This window comes from Salmo salar, chromosome 01 (assembly GCF_965601325.2).
Source record: "Salmo salar chromosome 01, fSalSal1, whole genome shotgun sequence".
Taxonomy (NCBI): domain Eukaryota; kingdom Metazoa; phylum Chordata; class Actinopteri; order Salmoniformes; family Salmonidae; genus Salmo; species Salmo salar.
In genome coordinates, this window is record NC_138291.1 from 174,230,001 (window position 1) to 174,255,623 (window position 25,623).

A 25,623-nucleotide genomic window follows, 5' to 3' on the forward strand; every position below is an offset into this window, starting at 1 on the left:
TGTGTGTGTGTGTGTGTGTGTGTGTGTGTGTGTGTGTGTGTGTGTGTGTGTGTGTGTGTGTGTGTGTGTGTGTGTGTGTGTGTGTGTGTGTGTGGGGTGGATCTCCAACTACATCGAGCCACTGTCAATGTAGGTCGATAATTCTGAAACCCTTACCCTTAAATCCATACTTTTTTATAAAACCACCGACTGTTTCCTCGTATCCACTGACAGCGACTTGATGTAGTCCGAGGAACACTCAGCCCACAGTTGTTGCAACCCAACTCCACCGAGATGTACAACCCGTGGAGTTGAGAAACCCAGCTAGTTATATGCCAAACTGGAGACTAAAGGACATATCGGGATCTCCACTGAAACGTTGCGTTCAGATGTAGTGATGGAGAGTACGATTCACTCCTGTTAAAGTAGTCCAACTGCAGCAGTGTTTTACAACTGTGTTGCACTGTGGGAAATGAATTGAGTAATATTATGCTAGGATTAATGAGCACAGTATTTTTCTAACTGACTGTGCTGTGTGTTTGTGTGTCTGTGGTGCACGTCTGTGTGTGTGTGTGTGTGCATTTTGTGCATCAGCCTCTGTAAAGAGTGTACAGTGGCTGGCGGGGATGGATAGTGACGTATGGGTGTGGGTGATGGGGGACCACCCTGCCGACCAGTCCTACGAGCAGATCTGTGATGACATCATAGCCCAGAGGGCAGCCCGCCAGGCCCAGAGAGAGGCTGAGGAGCTCAGGTGGGAGGAAATAACATCATCACATACCGTACATTTTTTAGCAGTGCAACGTGTTTGTGCTTTATCCCTGTCCTTTGTTGTTGTCGTGCCAAACGCCCTCTGTCATTGGCAAACATGTTAAAGATGTCAGTCAAAGCAGAGAGACACCTGACTGTCAGGTCATTAGCCACATATTTGACTCTTAACACTTTAAATAGAACACCTTCTATGGAGACAGACATGGTTGTCATAGCAATCAATAACACCGCTTTCTGACAGGAAGATGTCAGGTGGTTAAGCTTGTTGTCCTGAACAGTGGCATATAAGCTTACTTAATTTACTACAGACCCTGTAATGGGATGCAGTGGTTGATGTAGGCAAAGTGTGTGTCTATGGTCTGTTTGTGGCTTATCACACCAGCCAACACAAAATGACCTGTAAGGTAGGTTCTGCACAGATTCTCTGGCTGTCGGTAATACCCACAGGGCTATAGTTGGGTTTAATCTAGACATCACCCTTCTCAGCCAGGAAGCCCTAGTTAAACATTTCTTCATCTAAACCTCTCATTTTATTGAGTCAGGCACTGCCTGTGTTGTGATCTGCACTTAACCATGATAGTGTTGCCTATGACGTTGTTCCCATAACTACAAGTCATTCAACGCTGTGGGGAGTTTGACTTCTTAGTCATGTTTCCCTGTTAGGGTGGTGATAATGATAACTGGCTGCTGTAATGGTTTGGTTGAACCACAGGTATGTATTACTCCACGTTAACCTGCAATCAGAAGACATGGTAACTTGTGTGGGCAGGAAACAATGTGTCATCTCCACCACTGATTAGTTAAAGATCAAAACCAAATGGTATTTGTCACATGTGCCAAATACAACAGGTGTAGTAGACCTTACAGTGACATGCTTACTTACAAGCCTATAAACAACAAATGCTTTAAGTTAAGAAAAAATAAGCGATAAGTAAAAGTAACAAATAAAAGATGCTGTGAGCAGGTGGCTGGTGTGTCACTTTAAGTCAGAGGTGCTCGTCGTAATGGAATGAATGCAACGCTATGTGTTTAAAACCTTTCCATTTGTTCGATTCCAGCCATTACAAAATGCCCGTCTTCCAATGGAGAAGGTGCATAAAGGTGGCGGCCACCATGTACAATTGCCTTTTTTTGCTCAGTTGGCCGTATTGCTCATTGCTCTCCGTTACTCTTTTTTTGTATCATCGACAAAGCTCCAAGATGGTGGCCATTTTGAGAAAAAAAATTACAAAAGTAGATTGTGATGATTTACTGTCACATTGAACCATGTCTCATGCCGTACTTTAAGAACTCTGTGGATAGTGCTAAAACAATGATGTCCTGTATGAATTCCTCTATCTTCTTGCCCCTTCGCCATTTCTCATTCAACCATCTGTATGTGTGAACATTGTTGTTGAACATTCTACTAAATTCACTTCGTTCTGACGTTTCAAATTCTTCTCTAAGGCTGGTCAGACAAAAGCCTTACTGAACCGCCCATATGGGTTATATAATAGAATTCCGTGTGAGAACATGCTGTCTCACACCCCACTGTTCTGTACTTGTGGATGTTTGAGTTCTCTTACTAAGTGGTTTCTAAATTTAAACCTAAAGTAACGACTTTGTTCCAAACAGTCTATCATGGAATCCTGTTTTGTGTTCTCTAACATCCACATTCTCCATTTTAAATGAATGTGTTGATAATTCTGGGCCAAATCCTAACTGGAAATCTGTGAAATCGCTGTAAAAAGTTACAGGCAAGCATTTAAATTACAACTTGGTCCTCAGTGCCTGCATGTTGGCTGTTGCCATCCTGATCTGGACTTTGCTTGTGTGTCATAATATTCCACTCCTCAGACATTCTATTATTGAGTCCTCAGCAGGTTAGCTTTTATTCATCATGAATGTTGTTCTGGAGGCAGCCCTGCAGTGGTAACTAGCTGATTTTCGAAATCAGATTTTTAACCTTAAACGCACTGCTAACCCTAATGCCTAACATTAGATGAAGACCAAAAAGCAAATGTTTGTTTTCATACATTTTTACAATGTAGCCAATTTGACTCAGCAGCTGGCCCATCTAGTTGAAATCGCTCAGTTCTGCCTCCAGGACAAACCTCACCCCAATAAACGTCAATCTGCGTGGTGTTAGGGGTGTGTCCTCGTAGTAGTTAAAAAAATCTGAAGAACATGCGCACATCGAGGTCATTGTTGCTGGAGGTGAATTCATTGTAAATAAAAAGGTGAACGCTGCACACTGCTGCTCAGGCTTCCAGGCTCCATGGATACTCAGGCTCCATGGATACTCATGCTCCATGGATACTCATGCTCCATGGATACCCATGCTCCATGGATACCCATGCTCCATGGATACCCATGCTCCATGGATACCCATGCTCCATGGATACTCAGGCTCCCAGGCTCCGTGGATGCCTGATGAAGGGTCGAAATGTTACCTGGGAGCATGTGCAGCGTTTTCCTGTTTGTTTTCCTCATAGTAGTTGCTATGTGCCTGTATGGATAGGACATGTCTGTAGCTCTTTTTTCTATCCATGCCTCGAGGTAGGGGATTGTGGACTGTCATGCGAGGGGCCATGGGACTATTTGGGGAGGTGGAAGGTATTTCGATTTTAGGGAAAGCTTTACAAATCAGTGGACATGTAAAGATCTACAGGTGCTCGTGTGTTCTCAGTCAGTCAATCCCTGTGTGTGTGTGTGTGTGTGTGTGTGTGTGTGTATGTGTGTGTGTGTGTGTAGGGTGAAGAAGGAGGCGGAGCTGGTCAAGAGGTTCTCCAGTGTGTTGATGGACTCAGAGCTGCAGTCGTGGAAAGAGGAGGTGGCGCGACAGGAGGTGGCGCGACAGGAGGTGGCGCGACAGGAGGTGGCGCGGCAGGAGGTGGCGCGGCAGGAGGTGGCGCGACAGGAGGTGGCGCGACAGGAGGTGGAGATTAAGGCCCCCCTAGCCCATAATTTTGAAAAAACACATTCACATGCCACAGCTTATTTAGAGAGTTACAGATAGTCCAGACTTTTCTTCCAGCCATAGACTTGGATAGACATTGTATCTGTCCCATTATGGCGTCTGTGAGACCATGGGCAGTGCCATTGAGGCAATCTCCATTTTTAAGTAGTCCATTTAGTTTTTCTATTACTTCTGCGTTGGCAAACAAACAAAGGGTGGGTGCATACTTCCACCTAGAGTGTGTTGTTTGAACAGGTATAAAAGCAAGGCTGGTGATTTACTGCCACCTACCTTTATGGCATGTTTGTCCACTAGTTAAATCATTGGCTGATCCCTCCTGATGACCTGGATGGAATTATGTGATCCTTCCTTAACCCATAGAACATCCAGTTGACTACACGGGCGGTAGGTAGCCTAGCGGTTAGAGCATTGGGCCAGTAACTGAAAGGTCACTAGTTTTTTATTTTGTGTATTTTTTATTGTTGTGTCTTTTCACCCCTGACACCCTCAGGGAGTGTGGTCATGACCAGGGTCGGACATTGTCAACATCAACCCTGGAGTTGGAATCCCTGAGCCATGTTGGGTGGGAGGGGGAGTTGGCATATGCAAAAATACTAACAATTCACACATGCGTCCAAAATGGTGAAAGACGCAATGGCGCTACCCATGCTAAAACAGGCTTTTGGGCACTAGAGTCCTCTATCTCTATGGTTCCAGCCCAGCTCATCAATTCTGATTTGTTGAATTACTTATTTTTGTGCTTGGCTGGATCAAAAGCCTGCACTCCCAGTACTCTAGCTCTCCAGGGACACTTGCCTTAAATCTTAGACAGTTGAACAGTTATTCTAAGGTTTTTACAGTCATGGCATCAAGTGTTTTGATCACAAGTACAGTTTGACAGGTTATATGGTTAAGTATTAGCCCATTGATTAAAATGTCATTCTATAATATTGTCACAGTATAATGAGTGTTTGTTATGTAAACAAGGAAGTTGATGATGCATTGATATTAAACAATTAGCCTCACAATAGGTGTTGAAAGCACATTTTTGTCAACTTACAGGAACTACTCATTGTTTCATCAATGGTATTGGTTGCCCACATCCTCATGACCATAACACGTTAGCTAAACAACCCATATAATCGCTTTCCAGTTATCGTTCATTTGACCAACTTTTAGAACAATGTCCTTCCTAAACACTCAGTTGTTTTATACTTCCCCATATAGGCCAGTTCAAAACAATGATTAAATACATTTGTTTGAGCTCATAGCCTCACTGTCTTTATACAGTGTTTGAAATTGACTTGATTTACTGCAGGTAAAACTCTGGAGGAGGAAAAAAATGTTTGAACTTTTTGTCACATGTGCTCTAATGAACATGACCCTGGTTCAATTCCACAGTCTTACTATTTGTTTAGCCTCTACTGTTCAATGGTGACATTTCTTTCTCTCCTTCCCCCTGTTTCTCTCAGAAAAGAGAGGCGGAAGAGAGGAGGAGGGCTGAGGAGGAGGTGCGAAGAGTGGAGCAGAAGAGAAAGCAGGAGATCTACATGGACTTGAGGGAGGTCAGAGAGGAGAGAGACGACCAACACTGGCAAGATTCATGTAAACACAAACACACACACACACACACTGGAGAAACTCTGAAGCATACGGATTCTAGGTCGTCATTTTTGCAGTCGAGCGTCACATCTCAGAAGATTGCCATTAAAACTGGTGTTTCTTATAGACTGGTTGGTTGTTCAGCAACAAAACCGACACAGGTGCAACTATGGGGCAAAACGGACACGGTTGGCTTAGATTGTTGAAAACATGTAAACTATATTTAGTCTCCAATATGTTGACTGAAAACATCCATTTGCACAATGAGCACTTGTTGTCTCTCAATTTCACCGTTACAGTTGTTGGTTAGCTAGCTAGCGGATTTTAGCCATATTAGCATTGTCATAAAATCAGTCAAAATGCCTCAAAACAAGCCATGGTAGTTTCTTGTCATTGTTGGTAGTTATATTTGGCCATCCAGAATAACAACTGACAGACTTGTGCCTGATTTGAAGCATTGCTTTCATGACGTTGTCAGCTAACCCATCTATTGGACAAGCCCAGAATGTGAATGTGATTCCTGATATCCTTGGAAACCTGGGTTCTCAGCCAGCTCCTTAGCATGGCTTAGGGTGATGTGTCTAACTTGCCATTCTTTGTTGGTGCTAATTTTAGAACACTCAACATTATCTCAGAATGGCTGCACAAATATGTTGACCTCATTGGAAAAGGTTTTGATTTTGTGTTGGAGAAGACATATCTTGGGGATCCCTGCAGTCCTATAGTTTACCACCGACCTGAACATCTAGATTGTATAAATAGGAAATTAAGTATTGTATTTCCTCCATGGCAAACTCCCAAGTATAATGAATATAGTTCCAACACACAAGTTAATATTTAACCTTCCTGTTTGACAAAGATTATAGCTGACCTTCAGTTGCACTGATTAACAGCATAAATAATCATGCTACTTTGAATTTTTTTTTAAATTCAGTTTCTGCCAAAGTGTGGACATACAATGTTTGTCTTGTGCTTAGTCTGAAATGTACACCAGTCTTCCACTGTGGCCTCTCTGAATGTGAAAAACCTTTTCTGCTGCTTTAACACTTATCAAAATGGGTTGAAATAAAATGTATGGAAGGCAGGAAACCCCCTTGGGCCTCTGGATAGAGCTATATAGGGCACACCAGTTGATCATTACACAGATGACTGTTTCTTGGCCTTGTGAAACGGTTTGTTTACATTCAGTCGGGTAACCAGACAAATCGTGACCTTGGGACTATAAGGTTATATCTGTTCTGAGATATTGAGTAGATACTCTGCGTCTCACAAAGACACGGCGGTTGGACCCAAAAATCTCAAAGGAAAGGACGAAAGGACAGATTTCCACCTGTCTAATGTCCATTGCTCGTGTTTCTTGGCCCAAGCAAGTCTCTTCTTCTTATTGGTGTCCTTTAGTAGTGGGTTCTTTGCAGCAATTCGACCATGTAGGCCTGATTTACGGAGTCTCTCCTCTGAACAGTTGATGTGTCTGTTACTTGAACTTTGTGAAGCATTTATTTGGGCTGCAATCTGAGGTGCAGTTAACTCTAATTAACTTATCCTCTGCAGCAGAGGTAACTCTGGGTCTTCCTTTCCTGTGGCGGTCCTCGTGAGAGCCAGTTTCATCATAGCGCTTGATGGTTTTTGCAACTGCATTTGAAGAAACGTTCAAAGTTCTTGAAATGTTCCATATTGACTGACCTTCATGTCTTAAAGTAATGATGGACTGTTGTTTCTCTTTGCTTATTTGAGCTGTTCTTGCCATAATATGGACTTAGCCCTATTTGGTAAAAGACCATCTTCTGTATACCCCGCTACCTTGTCACAACACAACTGATTGGCTCAAACGCATTAAGAAGGAAAGAAATTCAAAAAATTTACTTTTATGAAGGCCACCTGTTAATTGAAATGCATTCCAGGTGTCTACCTCATGAAGCTGGTTGAGAGAATGCCAAGAGTGTGCAAAGCTGTTATCAAGGCAAAGGGTGGCTACTTTGAAGAATCTCAAATATAAAATATATTTAGATTTGTTTAACACTTTATTTGGTTACTACATGATTCCATATGTTTTATTTCATAGTTGTTTCGATGTCTTCACTATTATTCTACAATGTGGAAAATAGTAAAAATAAAGACAAACGCTGGAATGAGTGGGTGTGTCCAGTGGTAGATAGAACCATATGGCTCTGAAATGTCAATCTGGGTTCAACCATAAGGTTCTGACACTAAGGAATTAGACATGTTAAGTTATCAAAAAATATATAAATGACCATGTTTACATGTGCGTAGTATTCCGGATAAGAGCTCATATCCCGCTTAAGGTCTTATTTGGGATAAGCTGTTTACACGCACCTATAGAGAGAGATAGATCTATGTCTGTCGCTTGCTCAATAGTATCCATGTAACCACGAATAAACAGAATATTCCTCATTATAAGTATATGGGTTAAATGGAATAGTAACTGAAATAAGGACACTGACCGTAGGCCTATAACCTCTCACATGTAGAGAAATCTAATATTAACTCCTGCAGAATTAGGTTATGCATTTCTTGCAGTGAAATGTTATTTGTTTATTTCAGCATCTCTCGAGTAAATGTGAATGTGCACGGAATGTTATCTTTGAAACTTATGTAAGCAGACAGTATTTCAACCATGTAAAATATGCCCCCAAGACAAACTGAAGTCTTATCAGAAACGTGTTACGTCCTTTTCTCAGCTTTTCATTTAAAAACCGGTCAAACTGATGACATTTTGCACAGGGACAATCTTTCCACTGTTTTGGAGTTATTGCGTTTTCTCCCCGGTCCCTAAACGAAACAGACAACTTTACCGCTGTCAACTAGATTATTAATACATTCATTTTATCAATGTAAGACATTTCTCTGAAGAGCACTACTTTATTTAGTCTTCTGGGGCAGGCCTCCCGAGTGGCGCAGTGTTCTAAGGCACTGCAACGCAGTGCTATCTGTGCCACTAGAGATTCTAGGTTCGAGTCCAGGCTCTGTCGCAACCGGGAGACCCATGGGGCGGCGCACAATTGGCCCAGCGTCGTCCGGGTTAGGGGAGGGTTTGGCCGTGTCTCATCACGCACTAGCGACTCGTGTGGCGGGCCGGGCGCAGTGCACGCTGACACGGTCGCCACATGTGCAGTGTTTCCTCCGACACATTGGTGCGGCTGGCTTCCAGGTTAAGTGGTCATTGTGTCAAGAAGCAGTGCGGCTTGGTTGGGTTGTGTTTCGGAGGACGCACGGCTCTCGACGTTCGCCTCTCCCGAGTCCGTACGGGAGTCTCAGCTATGGGACAAGACTGTAACTACCAATTGGATATCACAAAATTGGGGAGAAAAAGGGGTAAAAAAAAATGTATTTATTTATTCTGGGGCAACAAGGTATAGGAAGAGAAGCTGCATGTTTCTTACTATGTCAGAAATTATAATATGGCCTACCAAATGTAGGAAATTATAAGCAGGAACTTGTCTAAATTAGAGGTGAAAGTCACCAGTAGTAAATTAATTATAGTAGGCTAAATTATTATGGTGGATGGAACTGTGCAGGTAGCTGCTTTTATGAAGTGATTTGTGAAACTTAGCAAAACAACAGTAATGGGATAAGATGTTGACATGCTACAGTATTCCATCTTACATCAGCATATCCCAGGCATCTTATCCGGGTTTCTCATAACCGGGATACAAGCTTTTTCGGGTTATTGTAAACAGGATATGATGTTTTATTTATATGCATCAACTCAAAAATTGTATACTTGAGTATCCCGAATAATAACGGGATATTGGTGTGCATGTAAATGTGGTCAGTGACTAGAATAACACTATTAAGATAGTCAGAACACATCAAATACGTTATGAAATGTATTATGATTATCAGACAAATGACAGTCATCACTGAACAACGATGTGGCAACATCATTTACTTTACAATTTCTGACAGAGTTTTTTTTTGTTGCTTGTGTGCCATTATTGTTGGCTGAACAGGCCCTGTATTACTGTGAAGGCACAGGTCAGCTCATGGGTTAAGTGTGTCGCTGGTCACAGTAAGGTCTTTGCCATCTTCCTCTAAGTGTAGGGAGATGGCAAAGATGTGTTCTGATTGGTTCGTCTGTATTCGTTCAGGCTTGTGATTGGATTGCAGCTAGAACCTTATAGTGCCGTGTTCAAATGGGTTTATGCAGATCTAACTTTCTAGTTTTTCATTTATTTCACTTAATTTTAACAAATGTCATAAGAACCATGAAGGTAGGATTTTGTGTGTGAGAGAGAGTTTACATTCTTCTGTGTTTTTCACAGTGCGGAAGTCCAAAGCGGCTGACCTGCGGCGACGGTCCATTGCCAAGCAGACCCGTGATGACCACCGGCGGCAATCGGTCAAGGCTCTGGAGCGAGGCCGTGTGGCTGCCGTCACCAAGGCCTTCGGCGGGGACAGACCTGTCCTCCCGCCCAAACCCAAACCCAGGAACCTTACTGTGACCAGCGACACCCTTAACCCGTGAGCTGACCTGTGCCTTCACAGTAATACAGGGCCTGTTGAGCAGAGTTGGGGTCAATTCCTTTTAAATTCAGGATGTAAACTGAAATTAAAATGTTCCTCAATACTTCTGAGAAATGTGTGCATTTGTTGGAATCGGAATGTCAGTTTACTTCCGGAATTGACCCCAACCCTGCTGTTTAGGAGGTCTAGGGTCCAACATTCTGATATAAATACTATTGTTGGTTATGTGGAGTAGGGAATCATTCTGCAGTTATGTTGGCTCTATTAATGACGTTTCTATCTGCACCATTAAGGATGTTTGACATCACTGAATACACCCTGGACTAGGCTCAACCCCACTGAAACCCAATGGTATCCAGTCATCTGCTATGGCACAGCCCAAAACCCTAGTCCCTTCCTTAGTGACTACCACTTAGGACTTTGCAGGTCTGAAGGTCAATAGTTATATTATTGAATAGTTGGTTAAATCCACTCTATATTCACACTGGTATTAGTGAACCAAAGCTTTCCACCAGCCTGGTGTGGTAATGGTAGTTTGCAGTAGTAAGTACACGTCAATCCTCGTGCTTGTGATGGTTGGTCTCATTCACTGAAAGCTGATGTCTAGGGATTCCCCTTTCAGAAAAAGCCATGCAGAAAAACACTGAGCCTTAGAGCTTAAACACATGAATGCCTTTCACTGGCTGGCTGACTGCCTGACCCACTTGTTTTCTCTCTGTGTCGCTGCCTGACAGGAAGCAAGGGTTGCAACGCACACTGTCCACCTCCAGCAGGGAGCACATTATTAGATGGTTCCAGGAGGAACAGCTGCCTTTCCGAGCGGGTTTCCAGAAGGACCAGAGTCGCATAGCATCTTGGTTCCATGGTAAGGGGCCAAGTTGCACCGGAAATGTTTCTAACTGAACAAGAGGATTCCATCTAGAATGGACAACATATGCAAATAAATCCTAATTAGTTTACATTAGACCGGAAGTCATTTACTGTCTGTGTGTGAAGAGACCACATCAGTCTCCATGCCACTCAGCACAGTTGGTTAGTAGTAGGTCTGATGCCTCCTACTGTTTGTAATATCTTAATTATACCACAGAATACACAAGTTTGATCAATTTACTGAACCACGTAGTGCAGGGGTAGGTAACCCTGTTCCTGGAGTGCCGCAGGTACTGCAGTATTCCAACTAGGCACCACACCTGACCAACTGAGCTAATTGTTTAGTGAATTCAACACACTTGGCCTTCCAAAAATGTGAAGTACATGCTGGGCTCTCCAAGACCAGGGTTGCCTAGCTACCCCTGACATAGTAGGTGCTGGGCACCTATGCAAATTCTGCTGCTATACAGCGGGTTTATCAGTAACTCTCTTGCCTTGGGACTTCTCCTATATTTAATACTTATCTGAAAGGACTGGCAGTAGTATGATCAGAGGTATATTCACTAGTAACCAAATGGAACCAAACAGGGAGGGACTGACCTCAATGTGTCCAATAGAAACTCTTGTTTTCGTTGCGGTATGCGACTAATGAATACACCCTAGCCAGCTTTTTCATGTTGAACGGAAGCAACGGCCCTGTCCAGAAACAACCCCTTTTCCCTACTCCCTAGATGCACTTGTGTAACTCTGACTGGGTTGCAATATGGAGGAATTAGAACCTGGCCTATCAGAAGGCCAAGTAGAGCTATTGTCATATTGCTTAAACCTATTAAATCCTGTCAGATCTCCACAAGTATCTCAGGGCTACAGGTAGTTTTCTGGAGAGTAAAGCATGTACATGTATGTGGTCTTCAGCGTGTCATTCTGACTTGGCAATACTTAATAACTGACCCACCATTACTTTTACCACCAAGGCATCATTTCGCGGCAGGAAGCCGAGGACTTACTGAGCGAGGGGGAACCCGGGCACTTTCTGGTGCGGGTCAGCGAAAGGATTCTGGGATACGTCCTGTCTTATCGATGCAAAGACGAGTTTAAACACTTCCTCATTGATGCTACAGAGGGCTGCTACATGCTGCTGGGACACCAGATCAGATTCACCTCGTTGGCAGAGCTTGTGGAGTTCCACAAGGTAGTGGCACATCTAGAGTCCTTATTTTGTGCTTTTTTTTAAATGTTGTTGTATTTGGGAGTTGTTTAGGGTAGCTTTGAGGGTTTTACTGGCAATGGTTGTGATATTTGGTGGTTTTGCCTACTGTAGTTGAATGCACTTAAGTCGCTCTGGATAGGCGTGTGCTAAATGACAAATTTAAATAATACAGGATTTACTGTGGGTGGTATGTTGAATATCACTTCTCTTCCTCAATATTGAGATTGTAATGCATCTTGTTTTGTATTCACATGAACTGTTGAAGTGGAGCAGAGTAATGACTCTTTGCATTTTCTTGTGTCACTAGGGGGAGCCAATCACCATGTCAGGAGGTGAGCAGCTGCTCCAGCCATGTGGCCAGAGGCCTAGTGGTGTGGACTATGCAGACCTCTTTACCTGAAACCTGCAAGGGTCATGTCCCAATAATCTAAAACAGCCTCCTCTCCTAGTCTCCTTCCTTCATGACCACTGGTCAGAAAGGTCTCAACAGGTGACTGATCGAGACCAAGTGGTTTCACCTGTCAGTAGCTTTTAAACAGTCTATGGACGGTAGTCAAGGTGGGAAAGGGACCAGGAAGGAAGCCACTTTAGAAGATTAAGACAACCTTCAGGCATGAGACGGATCTCTGTGGAACAAAGTGTTTCTACGGGAGACTCACACTATGGCTAGATAACCAACAAAGCTTGTTTTCAGGAGGATTTACAGGATGTTCAGATAGAAGTGTAATGTTTAGAACCCATTACGATGTCTATCATGTAGACTAGAACAATAATAGAATAACCATTTTTTTATCAAGGAGGAACTTCGGTTAACTTCATACTAGGGAATCGTATCGGCTCAAGTAATTCTATTTCTATCTGCAATGTTCAGAAAGTTTCACATCCGTGTTGACACTATTCTCCCCCCCAGTTCTAACTGTCAAGCCACTGACTTTCTATTATATCTAGACATCCTCTATCCCCCATGTACAATATGAACAGGCCTGTAATATCATTTCAGGTTATGTATTCATAGACCAGTACCATGCGGCCAGTATTGTAAAGGCACGTTTGACAGCGACAACAGTCGCCTGTTTGGGGATGAATGACTTGAATAAATTCTGCACTTTGTATTGCAACTGTCTAGTTGGTTTCAATGCTGACCTGAGGGGTATGCTAGTACTACAAAAAGCACGATCAATGAGTTGGCTAGCTAACTTGCTTAAATATTCAGATTTTTTGGGGGGAAGATAGGCATGGTGTAATTGACTCAACAACCAAAAACACATCTTGGTTTAGCTTTCTTAATGAACCGGAAAATCAATAGTTACTTCTGGTTGTTTATCAAAGTTAGCTGGCTAACTAATGAATCTTGGTTTGGATTATACCCCTATAGGAGTCTGACAAAACACATGACAAAGAGATTCATTTCATTTTGCAGTTATAGTTTTCTAAAAGCACATTATGAACATAACACATTACCTGCAAAGCAACAATATTTACAATGTTCTATAACTGATTCAGCTTTGGGGAGTCTACGGCTGCGTTTCCACAGGCAGCCGAATTCTGATCTTCTGCCACTTATTGGTCTTTCAGACCATTAAGATCAGATATTTTGCCAATAATGGGCAAAAGATCAGAATTGGGCTGCCTGTGTAAATGCAGCATACATTTAGTAGAACCAATTCATGTATCAGCCACACAGCCCTAAAACAAGAAGTCATTCTACTCTAGCAATTTTAATAAACTATTTTAAAAAAGGAAGAGGCTGCAGATCACTGTTCTGGACCTTTCTTCCCGCCAGCAAAAGGTCCCGACTTCTTGGAAAGGGCGGGATTCTCTACTTTATGCACGTTCTCTGTTCTACTCGCCTTGTGAATTTCTCTGCAAAGCATGAATGATAATTCTTCCAGGTTTTACCAGTGATACGTGCATGCAGCACCTGCCTACCAATCAGTTGATCTCAATCAGTTTCATGGGGATATGCATTTATATCTTCTTGAGTTATAGGCTACAGTTTCAAAGTAGCCTCCAGTGTTGTTTTGAATTCTGTAAAGCGAGTGAATTTTAGACCAGATAGTATTAGCAAGCTGTAGAATAATCTACATGTTTAGTTTCAAAGCACATTTTCTCCTAGTGGCACGTGCTGTTGAGGTTTGATCCCATTCAGCCTACGCTATATGCTGTTATATTGGGTTATGGTATGCAGAGTACTGTCATTGTGCTCTTGCAGAAATTGATTCAACTTTGATCTAACTTTATTAAAGGAGGAGCATTCGCCAGAGTAGCTTGTTCCCTATGAGTTGACCAGAGCAGTGTTGCCAACTCTTCAGTAAGGAAAGTAGCTATTGGCTGTCCTAGAGTCGCTAAATGACATCATCGCCTAATTTGCATAATTGGCCATGTGCGTTTAATTGTGATGGACGCTGTAGGAGAGAGGAATAACGTTGTGGGAGAGACAAAAAGTGAGTAATAACACCCTAAATATGTTTAGAACTACAAATGAACTTTCTTCTGTCGATTTTCTTTTTATGTCACAATTCCAACCCTCCTCCTTTATCCGGGCTTGGGACCGGCAGAAGAGACCCAAAAGAAACACTCTGGCGGAGTTACTTAGTTTTCTTAATTTGGTTTGGTTTTTGACCTTATGGTCAAAACTTAGGAGCCTACAACAAGTCACAGTAAAACATGAACATTTTTACCATAACTGTTGTTTTTTTTTGTATACAGTCTACATTAATCAAATGGACCAAAAAGAGACGATTGACAGTTTTTTTCTATGGCAATGTGAAAAAATTATGGTAACTAGTCTGGCCCTAATTCAGGTTAATTTATTTTTATGTAAGCCAGGGCGCGATTCATTTGCAGTCTGGACGCGGAGGGGTGAACATCTCCTGCTCTGACTGCAGCTGGGAGGGACTGCTGTGCGAGGACTGGGCCGCCTGTGAGTGCTTTGGGACTGGGGTGGGGCCCACGGCAGCACCCGCTGCTCGTTGAGAAGAGTAAGAACAATACGTGCTTTCACGTCAGTCTCCAATAACACCAGAAAAAGTCGCTAGATTTGTCGCTAGTCGATTTTTTTGAAAATGTGTCGCTAGAGGGGTCTAAATACTCGCTAAATATAGCGACAAAGTCGCTAAGTTGGCAACACTGGATCAGAGACTGTGCGTAAAATAAAGAATTCCTCACATGCGCAGAAGCTTTGGGACTTACCTGTTGAGAAGAAAAGTCGGACCTGCAGCCACTCCGTTTAAATAAAATAAATTCCCATAAAATCGATATAAAATCCTCTGCTGGATGAGTCATGATAGTGCATAGGAGGGGTGGACTGATCTGATACTTGAGTGGAATGAGGGCTCCAAAAACCCAGCCAGTAGAATTTGCACCCAGGAAGCTAACATTTCACAGCTCTGATAACCTGTATATTCCCTGTCTTTGTGGGTGATACGTCAGTCACCTGTTCTGCTCATGCGGACTTTTGCATATTCTCCGGTCAGAACCTGACGAACTTGAATGCATCAGCGCAATTCCCCCTCGCGCATCTTGCCTTTTTGTTTCTTTACCGGTAAAACATTGTACATGTTAATGCAACAGTAAGTACCTTATCATAGTGCATGTTAACTTCATTTTCCCCCACGATGAAATTGGGGAGGGGACTGTATCTGTCTCCATCCGTCCTTTAGTCACACGCGATATCTCGGACACCACTGGCACGATTTTGACCAAACTTGGGTGAATGATGCGTCTTGCCATAGAGAGCAGTCATTTACAAAATTACACTGATTGGCCAGATGGTGGCGCTATAACGAATGAAATTACAATTAAAAAGTCAGTCTGTTTTGACTTAGTCATGAAATTTGGTATATAGGTCCCTCTCACAAGGAACAAATTTGCCTCAGTCATCCATAAGGTCAGCCATGATGGATTTTCTGCAATTTAGAATTTTGTGAGAACGTGTGAAAAGCTACTCTTCTGGCACTGAAAAAACGATTTGCACAAAACTTTGTGGGTCTATGGACAAAGGTCTCAATGCAATATTTTCCAGACGAGTACCTAAAACATAGCTGCTATTGACCAATAAACATTCATGCGGGTGTGGTCTGGCACATACGCATATAAATCAATCAAGAATATTTGTATTGGAACACACTTTGGTACACATTGCAAACACTGTCAAGACTCAACATATGTAAGAACATTCATATCGACCGCGTGGTGGCACTATAACTGGCACATGTTTATATCTCTTGATCGATTTGACTCAGAGTGCTGAAATCTGGCACTCATGCTCAGGGATGTGTGTCTAGCTAACCCACACGATATCTCAGACACCACTGGCACGCATTTCGACAAAACTTGGGTGAATGATGCTTCTTGCCATAGAGATCTGGAATTTACAAAATTACACTGACTGGCCCAAGGGAGGTGCTGCATCATTCATGGGGGACATGTTTACTGTAGCCTTTATGTTTTCAGTGATTCAACCAGCAGTCATAGGAGACAGAACTTACTTACAAAACTGTCCCCAAGCTCTTTCTCTCTCACAAGACTGATTGTAGAGGTTGTGTGGAGGGCTCTGTCCTTAATTTAGCTTATTTCTATTTTCAGGTGGAAGCTAAAACATTTATGGTCTCACACAATGAAATCGGAGGTGGGACTATGGATCTTAATCCGTCTGTTTGTCATATGGGGGGGATGATATCATTCGTGATGGACAACATGTTTACAGTTGCCTTGTTGTATATTGTGTTATGTTTTCTACTTTAGCACACCTAGGTAGTCTAAGTTTTGGGTGTGTTCGAGCAGAATTTTTGTCAAGTCACATTTGAAAGTGTGTTGCCTTATTTAAACTTGCTAAAAATCATGTGATCAAAGGACAATAAGTTGACTGCAGTCTGAGAGGAAGAGGTGAAGCCAGAGGGTTTACTCCGCCCAAAATCTGTCCACGTTAAGCAGATCATTCATTATTAAAGTGAAGAGTTTTTCTATGGGGGGCACAATAAGTGTTGAATCTAATCAAGATAAAAATGAATTGCTATTTTGATGCATGAGGTTCATTTGTTCTAATAGAAGTGTCGTAATGCACTGATAAGTGTGATGCACGTGACATCCTGGCAACTTGGAGAAAAAACACTAACGGAGTTGTCTCTGTTAATTTGAAGACGGTCTATGCATATTCATGAGGCTAGCATAGCGTCTTACTCTCCATTGAATACAGGCGGTTGACGTCAACACCCCTCATCAAATAACGACATGTATCCATCAATCCAAAGAGGAATAGGCTTGACAGCCCACCATTCTGCTCTGTGGACAACCAATCCCATTGAGGGTTGAGACGAGTATCTTGTCATTGGCCTTGTTCGAGAAGATCAGAACACTAATGTATCCTATGTAAATTGTGACCGACTGACTGACAAAATAATGACTTGTTTATTTACGATGCAAGGTTCTTTGTAGATCAGTCAGTCGGCAGTCACCTGCAATGTTGAACAAGCCCATAATATCCAGTATCGCTGCTGCAGTCGACAGCAAGTTTCTGCAGCTGCTCTTCACCAACTTCATCCTACAGCCATCACCTGCATTGTGGGAAGCTCTGTTACCAACCAACCTATCATTAGGGTGTTTTTGTTTGACCCACACCAGTGTCGTGTCTTTGGCATCTTTAAAACAGAAGACTTATTTATTAAATACTCTGTAATTATTATTACGCGATTAAACTGATTAATCATGTAACTAATTAACTAGGAAGTCGGGGCACCAAGGAAAATATTCAGATTACAAAGTGATAATTTTCCTAATAACTTTCAGATATTTTAATGTCTTAGAATTAATGAATTATTTACCTCACGTTAGTCTCATTCCAAACGTCGTAAATTGTTGGGTTTCTGCACGAACCCAGTCTTCACTATGAGTCATCCATACATCAATTGTTTTAAATCATTTATTTACTAACTAGGTAATTCACAGAAATGCATAAAACAAATATGGTTACAAGGAAATTATAGAATGTGCCCTAGTGGGCTAAACCGGCATGGCGGCTTGTTAGACAAAAGAGGAGTGGGGGTCAGCTGAGAAGGCACTACAGAGTTGATAATTATAACAATTGAAATGCTAATCCTTTGCACATGAACGCTCACTCATTCGGGAATAATTGCAATCAATATATTTACGCTCAGTGTGTCGTCGGGATCTCTTGAAAAGTTAGTTTCTGTTGGAGAGTTTCTTCTCTCTCTCTGTCGTGGTTAGAATGGATAGTTCAGAGTGACATTCATTCATGTCGTTATAGCATAGATGTTTCGGGGGTTGTCGGTCTTCGTTCAATGATACCGAACTCCTAGCTGCAGACTAGTAATTAACATCAAAGACTTGTTCTGTCGGTATCGATAGTCTAAGAGTTTAACCATGTGGTATGGTTAAAAGTTCAGCAATCTACTCAAACCTTAGCTTATACTCAGGTTTATGGTCTCTCCTCAAACCTTGGCCCTCTCGTGGTAAGCTGGTCTGCAACCTTTAGCCATCTCGTAATTGAGGTAAACTCGGTCTCATCTCAAACCTTGGCCCTCTCGTTATCAAGGTAAGCTGGTCTGAAGTGGGAAAACCCAGAAGGGGGTTTTATTCGGAAGAGCAGAAAAGGGCCTGTCCCATGACGCCAGACCATAACTGTGCTCATGGGCGGTCCGCTGATTTAGTTCAACTCCAAAGGGAATTGGAGTTTCCTTCATTAAACAGTCCAAAATCACATGACTCAATTTCAAACAGTTCCATCCCCACTCATTCATTGTATACAACAATTCTCATAGCTGAGGCTATTGTATAAACAGCGTTATGGTAATCCGGCCGTATTGTCTCATGAGTTTCACAAAATTGTACCAAACGGACCAGTTCGTAGCTGGATTCTTCACCGATCTTTTATACCTTCTCCAGAACATAAATGTCGTTCGGTTCTCCAGTTCTGTGAGGTGGAAGAATTTGTTTTGTTCTCTCTATGAAACTCTCTCTATACTGTGGCCATGAGGAGAGGATTTCCTCGAGGAATTTACGACCTCTCTTACAGAGCCTGGTGTCAGGAGGGAGAGGGGGATGGTGCTCGCTGTACCCAAAGAGGGCAACGTCATGACACCAGTGTGACCAAAGACATGACTGAAAGAGGAACAAACAGTGGATATATACAAATGTGCTATTTGATGGTCTCTCATGAATGTGATTGTACACACGATTTCAGTTTGAGTGTGTTACATGGGGGTTGAAGCTATGATTATTTTGACATTATAAAGAAAAACATTTATAAACTATGGCAACACTGCCATGTTGATCTGAGCCTTGCTGTTGGAAAACCACAGTGTCCAACTTTCGGCTGTTGCCGATGCACCTCTCCCGCCTTCACTCCTGCTTTCGTCTACAGTCAGTTGCTATTGCCTCACCATTCAAAAGTGCCCTTTTTCCATTTGTCAGCTAATTGATTTGCAGGTGATGGCATCATGCCCAGTAATTGCTTATACAGTGCATTCGGAAAGTATTTAGACAGCGTGACTTTTTCCACATTTTATTACGTTAGCCTTATTCTAACATTTAAATACTTTCCTCCCCTCAATCTACACACACTACCCCATAATGACAAAGAAAAAACAGGTTTGAAATTTCTGCAAATGTATTTTTTTTTATCACATTTTCCATAAATATTCAGACCCTTTACTCCGTACTTTGTTGAAGAACCTTTGGCAGCGATTACAGCCTCACGTCTTCTTGGGTATGACCGGCCATCCTACAATCTAAACTTGATGCCCTCAATCTCACACAAATTATCAATGAACCTACCAGGTACAACCCCAAATCCGTAAACACGGGCAACCTCATAGATGTCATCCTAACTAACTCACCCTCCAAATACACCTCTGCTGTTTTCAATTAAGATCTTAGCGATCACTGCCTCATTGCCTGCATCCGTAATGGGTCTGCGACCAAACGACCACCCCTCATCACTGTCAAACGCTCCCTAAAACATTTCTGCGAGCAGGCCTTTCTAATCGACCTGGCCGGTGTATCCTGGAATGACATTGACCTCATCCCATCAGTAGATGATGCCTGGATATTCATTTAAAGTGCCTTCCTCACCATCTTAAATAAGCATGCCCCACCAAAAAAATTGAATTAGGAATAGATATAGTCCTTGGTTCACTCCAGACCTGTCTGCCCTTGACCAGCAAAAAAACATCCTGTGGCGTTCTGCATTAGCATTGAATAGCCCCCGTGATATGCAACTTTTCAGGGAAGTTAGGAACAAATATACACAGGCAGTTAGAAAAGCTGAGGCTAGCTTTTTCAAACAGAAATTTGCATCCTGTAGTACTAACTCAAAATAGTTCTGGGACACTAAAGTCCATGGAGAATCAGAGCACCTCTTCCCAGCTGCCACTGCTCTGAGGCTAGGAAACACTTACCACCGATAAATCCAATATAATTGAGAATTTCAATAAGCATTTCTCTACGGCTGGCCATGCTTTCCACCTGGCTACCCCTACCCCGGTCAACTGCCCGGCACCCTCCACAGCAACCCGCCAAAGCCCCCACCATTTCTCCTTCACCCAAATCCAGATAGCTGATTTCTGAAAGAGCGGCAAAATCTGGACCCCTACAAATCAGCCGGGCTAGACAATCTGGACCCTCTCTAAAATTATCTGCCGAAATTGTTGCAACCCCTATTACTAGCCTGTTCAACCTCTCTTTCGTATCGTCTGAGATACCCAAAGATTGGAAAGCTGCCACGGTCATCCCCCTCTTCAAAGGGGGTGACACTCTAGACCCAAACTGCTACAGACCTATATCTATCCTACCCTGTCTTCGAAAGCCAAGTTAACAAACAGATTACCGACCATTTCGAATCCCACCGTACCTTCTCCGCTATGTCATTTGGTTTCAGAGCTGGTCATGGGTGCACCTCAGCCACGCTCAAGGTCCTAAACGACATCATAACCTCCATCGATAAGAGACATTACTGTGCAGCCATTTTCATCGACCTGGCCAAGGCTTTTGACTGTCAATCACCGCATTCTTATCGGCAGACAATAGCCTTGGCTTCTCAAATGACTGCCTCGCCTGGTTCACCAACTACTTCTCAGAGTTCAGTGTGTCAAATCGGAGGGCCTGTTGTCTGGACCTCTGGCAGTCTCTATGGGGGTGCCACAGGGTTCAATTCTCGGGCCGACTCTCTTCTCTGTATACATCAATGATGTCGCTCTTGCTGCTGGTGATTCTCTGAGCCACCTCTACGCAGACGACACTATTCTGTATACATCTGGCCCTTTGGACACTCTGCTAACAAACCTCCAAACGAGCTTCAATGCCATACAACACTCCTTCCGTGGCCTCCAACTGCTTTTAAATGCTAGTAAAACTAAGTGCATGCTCTTCAACCGATTGCTGCCCGCACCCTCCCACCATCACTACTCTGGACGGTCCTGACCTAGAATATGTGGACAACTACAAATACCTGGGTGTCTGGTTAGACTGTAAACTCTCCTTCTAGACTCACATTAAGCATCTCCAATCTAAAATTACATCTAGAAGCGGCTTCCTATTTTGCAACAAAGCCTCCTTCACTTATGCTGCTAAACATACCTTCGTAAAACTGACAATCCTACCAATCCTTGACTTCGCTAGGTAAAGCCCCACCTTACCATAGCAACACCCACCCGTAGCACGCGCTCCAGCAGGTGTATTTCACTGGTCATCCAAAGCGAACACCTCCTTTGGCCGCCTTTCCTTACAGTTCTCTGCTGCCAATGACTGGAACGAATTGCAAAAATCACTGAAGCTGGAGTCTTATATCTCCCTCTCTAACTTTAATGAGCATCAGCTGTCAGAGCAGTTTACCAATCACTGTACCTGTACATTGCACACCCAACTGCCTCATCCCCATATTACTTACCATCTTGCTATTTTGCACCCCAGTATCTCTACTTGCACATCATCATCTGCACATCTATCACTCCAGTGTTAATGCTAAATTGTAATTATTATTTCGCCTCTATGGCCTATTTATTGCCTTACCTCCCTAAAAAAAAGTTTAAAAAAGTAAAATAAAGTCATCCTGTTGGAAGGTGAACCTTTGCCCTAGTCTGAGGTCCTGAGTGCTCTGGAGCAGGTTTTCATCAAGGATCTCTCTGTACTTTGCACATTCATCTTTCCCTCGATCCTGACTAGTCTCCCAGTCCCAGCATTATGCTGCCACCACGCTTCACCGTAGGGTTTCTTCCAGACATGACGCTTGGCATTCAGGCCAGAGTTCAATATTGGTTTCATCAGACAAGAGAATCTTGTTTCTCATGGTCTGAGTCCTTTAGGTGCCTTCTGGCAAACTCCAAGCGTGCTGTCATGTGCCTTTTACTGAGGAGTGGCTTCCATCTGGCCACTCTACCATAAAGGCCTGAGTGGTGGAGTGCTGCAGAGATGGTTGTACTTCTGGAAGGTTCTCCCAATTTCTTCGACCTCATGGCTCTGACATGCACTGTCAACTGTGGGATCTTATATAGACAGGCGTGTGCCTTTCCAAATCATGTCCAATCAATTGAATTTACCACAGGTGGACTCCAATCAAGTTGTAGAAACATCAAGGATGATCAATGGAAACAGGATGCACCTGAGCTCAATTTTGAGTCTCATAGCAAAGGGCCTGAATACTTATGTAAATAACCTGTTGGGGCTAGGGGGCAGTATTGAGAATTTTGAAAAAAATATGTGCCCATTTTTAACTGCCTCCTACACCAACTCAGAAGCTAGAATATGCATATTATTGTTCAGGTTTGGATAGAAAACTCTGAATTTTCTAAAACTGTTTGAATGGTGTCTAAGTATAACAGAACTCATATGGCAGTCAAAACCCTGAGACAAATTCTGACAGGAAGTGGATACCTGATGTGTTGAATTACCTTTAAGCCTATGCCATTGAAACACACAGGGGCTTATTCATCTTTGAGCACTTCCTATGGCTTCCACTAGATGTCACCAGTCTTTACAAAGTGTTTTGAGTCTTCTACTGTGAGATCTGACCGAACAAGAGCCTTGGAACGGTGGTGGCCGATTAGACTCTGGCGCGCGAGTTCATGTTGGGTACTCTCGTTCCAATACGTTTTAAAAGAGAATGCAATCGTCCGCCTTGAATATTATTCATGTTCTGGTTAAAAAAGGCACTAATGATTTATGCTATACAACGTTTGACATGTTTGAACGAACGTAAATATTTTTTTCCCCCTCGTTTATGAAGACAAGTCAGGCGGGCATAGATCATGTGTTAACAACATGGAGCTTTTTGGACATAAATTATGAGCTTTTTCAAACAAAACTACATTTGTTATGGACCTGGGATTCCTGGAAGTGACATCTGATGAAGAGAATCAAAGGTAATGGATTATTTACATTCGATTTTAGATCTCTCGAACATGGCGGTTAGTCTGTATCGCAAAGTGTATTTTTCTGGGCGCAGTGCTCAGATTATTGCAAAGTGTGATTTCCCAGTAAGGTTATTTTTAAATCTGGCAATCCGGTTGCGTTCAAGAGATGTAAATCTATAATTCTTTGAATGACAATATAATATTTTACCAATGTTTTCGAATAGTAATTATTTAATTTGTTGTGCTGATTGACTGGCGGTTATTGGAGGGAAACGATTTCCTCAACATCAACGCCATAGTAAAACGCAGTTTTTGGATATAAATATGAACTTGATAGAACAAATGCATGTATTGTCTAACATAATGTCCTAGGAGTGTCATCTGATGGAGATTGTCAAAGGTTAGTGCATAATTTTAGCTGGTTTTCTGCTTTTGGTGACGCCTGTCTTTGAATTGACAAAACATTACACACAGCTATTGTCAATGTACTCTCCTAACATAATCTAACTTTATGCTTTCGCCGTAAAGCCTTTTTGAAATCGGACAACGTGGTTAGATTAAGGAGATGTTTATCTTTCAAAGGGTGTAAGATAGTTGTATGTTTGAGAAATTTGAATTATGACATTTAATTGTTTTCAAATTTGGCGCTCTTGATATTTCACCTGTTGTTGATAGGGTGTACCAGGGGTGGGACGCTTGCGTCCCACATAGCCCATAGAGGATAAAGTGTTTATTTTTAATACAGTAGCTAAAATTTCTAAAAACCTATTTCCGTTTTGCCATTCTGGGGTATTGTGTATAGATTAAGGCCAGTTTTTAATATTTAATCATTTTAGAATAAGGCTGTAATGTAACAATGTGTAAGAAGTCAAAGGGTTTGAATACTTTCCAAATGCACTATGTATAGAGAGCAATAGTAATGGTGTATTTTTGTAGGCACAAATGCCACCATGGCTCATTGGTCAAAGCCTATGGGGGATTTCATTTCTGTAGGGTTTTTGCATAAACTCTATAGTAATCACAGGCTAAGGAGGTCACACGTTTTTTCTACGAGAATCTTCATCAGCTAATGTAACGTTTTGTGAATTTTGAAGCATTTATGTAATTAAAAAAGCATTAAGGCTTCATAATTCATAAAGGTCATGTTAACTGACTTCTCATTGAACAACTGTGGCCCCATCGGATGGGGCCACAGTGTCTCCTGACCCCTCCTGTCTCAGCCTCCAGTATTTATGCTGCAGTAGTTTGTGTCGAGGGGCTAGGGTCAGTCTGTCACATCTGGAGTATTTCTCTTGTCTTTTCCGGTGTCCTGTGTGAATTGAAATATGCTCTCTCTAATTCTCTTTCTTTCTCTCTCGGAGGACCTGAGCCCTAGGACCATGCCTCAGGACGACCTGGCTTGATGACTCCTTGCTGTCCCCAGTTCACCTGGCCGTGCTGCTGCTCCAGTTCCAACTGTTCTGCCTGCAGCTATGGAACCCTGACCTGTTCACCGGATGTGCTACCTGTCCCAGACCTGCTGGAACCCTGACCTGTTCACCGGACGTGCTACCTGTCCCAGACCTGCTGTTTTCAACTCTCTAGAGACAGCAGAAGCGGTAGAGATACTCTCAAGGATCGGCTATGAAAAAGCCAACTGACACTTACTCTTGTGTTACTGACTTGTTGCACCCTCGACAACTACTATGATTATTATTATTTGACAATGCTGGTCATTTATGAACATCTAGGCCATGTGCTGTTATAATCTCCACCCGGCACAGCCAGAAGAGGACTGGCCACCCCTCATAGCCTGGTTCCTCTCTAGGTTTCTTCCTAGGTTTTTGGCCTTTCTAGGGAGTTTTTCCTAGCCACCGTGCTTCTACACCTGCATTGCTTGCTGTTTGGGGTTTTAAGCTGGGTTTCTGTACATCACTTTGAGATATCAGCTGATGTAAGAAGGGCTATATAAATAAATTTGATGATCTCCTAAACCGGTGTTAACCTCAGACCTTATTTTTCTGCGTTTATCCCAAATCCCTATTGGTATGGCCAAACGAACCAGAGGTAACTAATTTACGCTTTTAGGACTACAAGCTGGCGAGCTCTTTAGAGCACATGTATACAGTTACTTTGTTATAACTGCGGACACGCAAAGTATTTTACAGTGAGGTATTATTTTCATGTGCTTATGTACATTTCTCCACTAGTTATTTAGCTATAACTTGTATGTTAATATGGAGACAGAATTGCTAGCTTGTATGCTAAGACTGGTTTCGTTGTCATTCCTCATGCTGAAGGCTATTTGGCCTGTTTCTATAAGTCTGCTCCCTTGTGGACCTTTAGTTGCCGTTTCCTTTGTAAATCAATGGTGCATTTATAACCATCATGGGTTATAAATGATTCCAATAGCAGTTTGTTAC

At 42.5% G+C, this 25,623-nt stretch overlaps 1 protein-coding gene across 4 annotated transcripts in view; it reads left to right on the plus strand.

Annotated features, from left to right (window-relative positions):
• sh2d4a (SH2 domain containing 4A) overlaps positions 1-12,973 on the plus strand; it is a 15,502-nt gene extending 2,529 nt beyond the window's left edge. Inside the window, exons 3-9 of one of the 4 annotated variants that reach the window (XM_014143217.3) lie at positions 574-733; positions 3,484-3,652; positions 5,161-5,293; positions 9,574-9,772; positions 10,510-10,640; positions 11,620-11,837; positions 12,163-12,973. In XM_014143217.3, coding sequence (XP_013998692.2) covers positions 574-733; positions 3,484-3,652; positions 5,161-5,293; positions 9,574-9,772; positions 10,510-10,640; positions 11,620-11,837; positions 12,163-12,255 — 1,103 coding nt within the window. In that variant the 3' untranslated portion in view covers positions 12,256-12,973. 4 annotated transcript variants of the gene reach the window in all.
• The last annotated feature ends 12,650 nt before the right edge of the window (positions 12,974-25,623 follow it).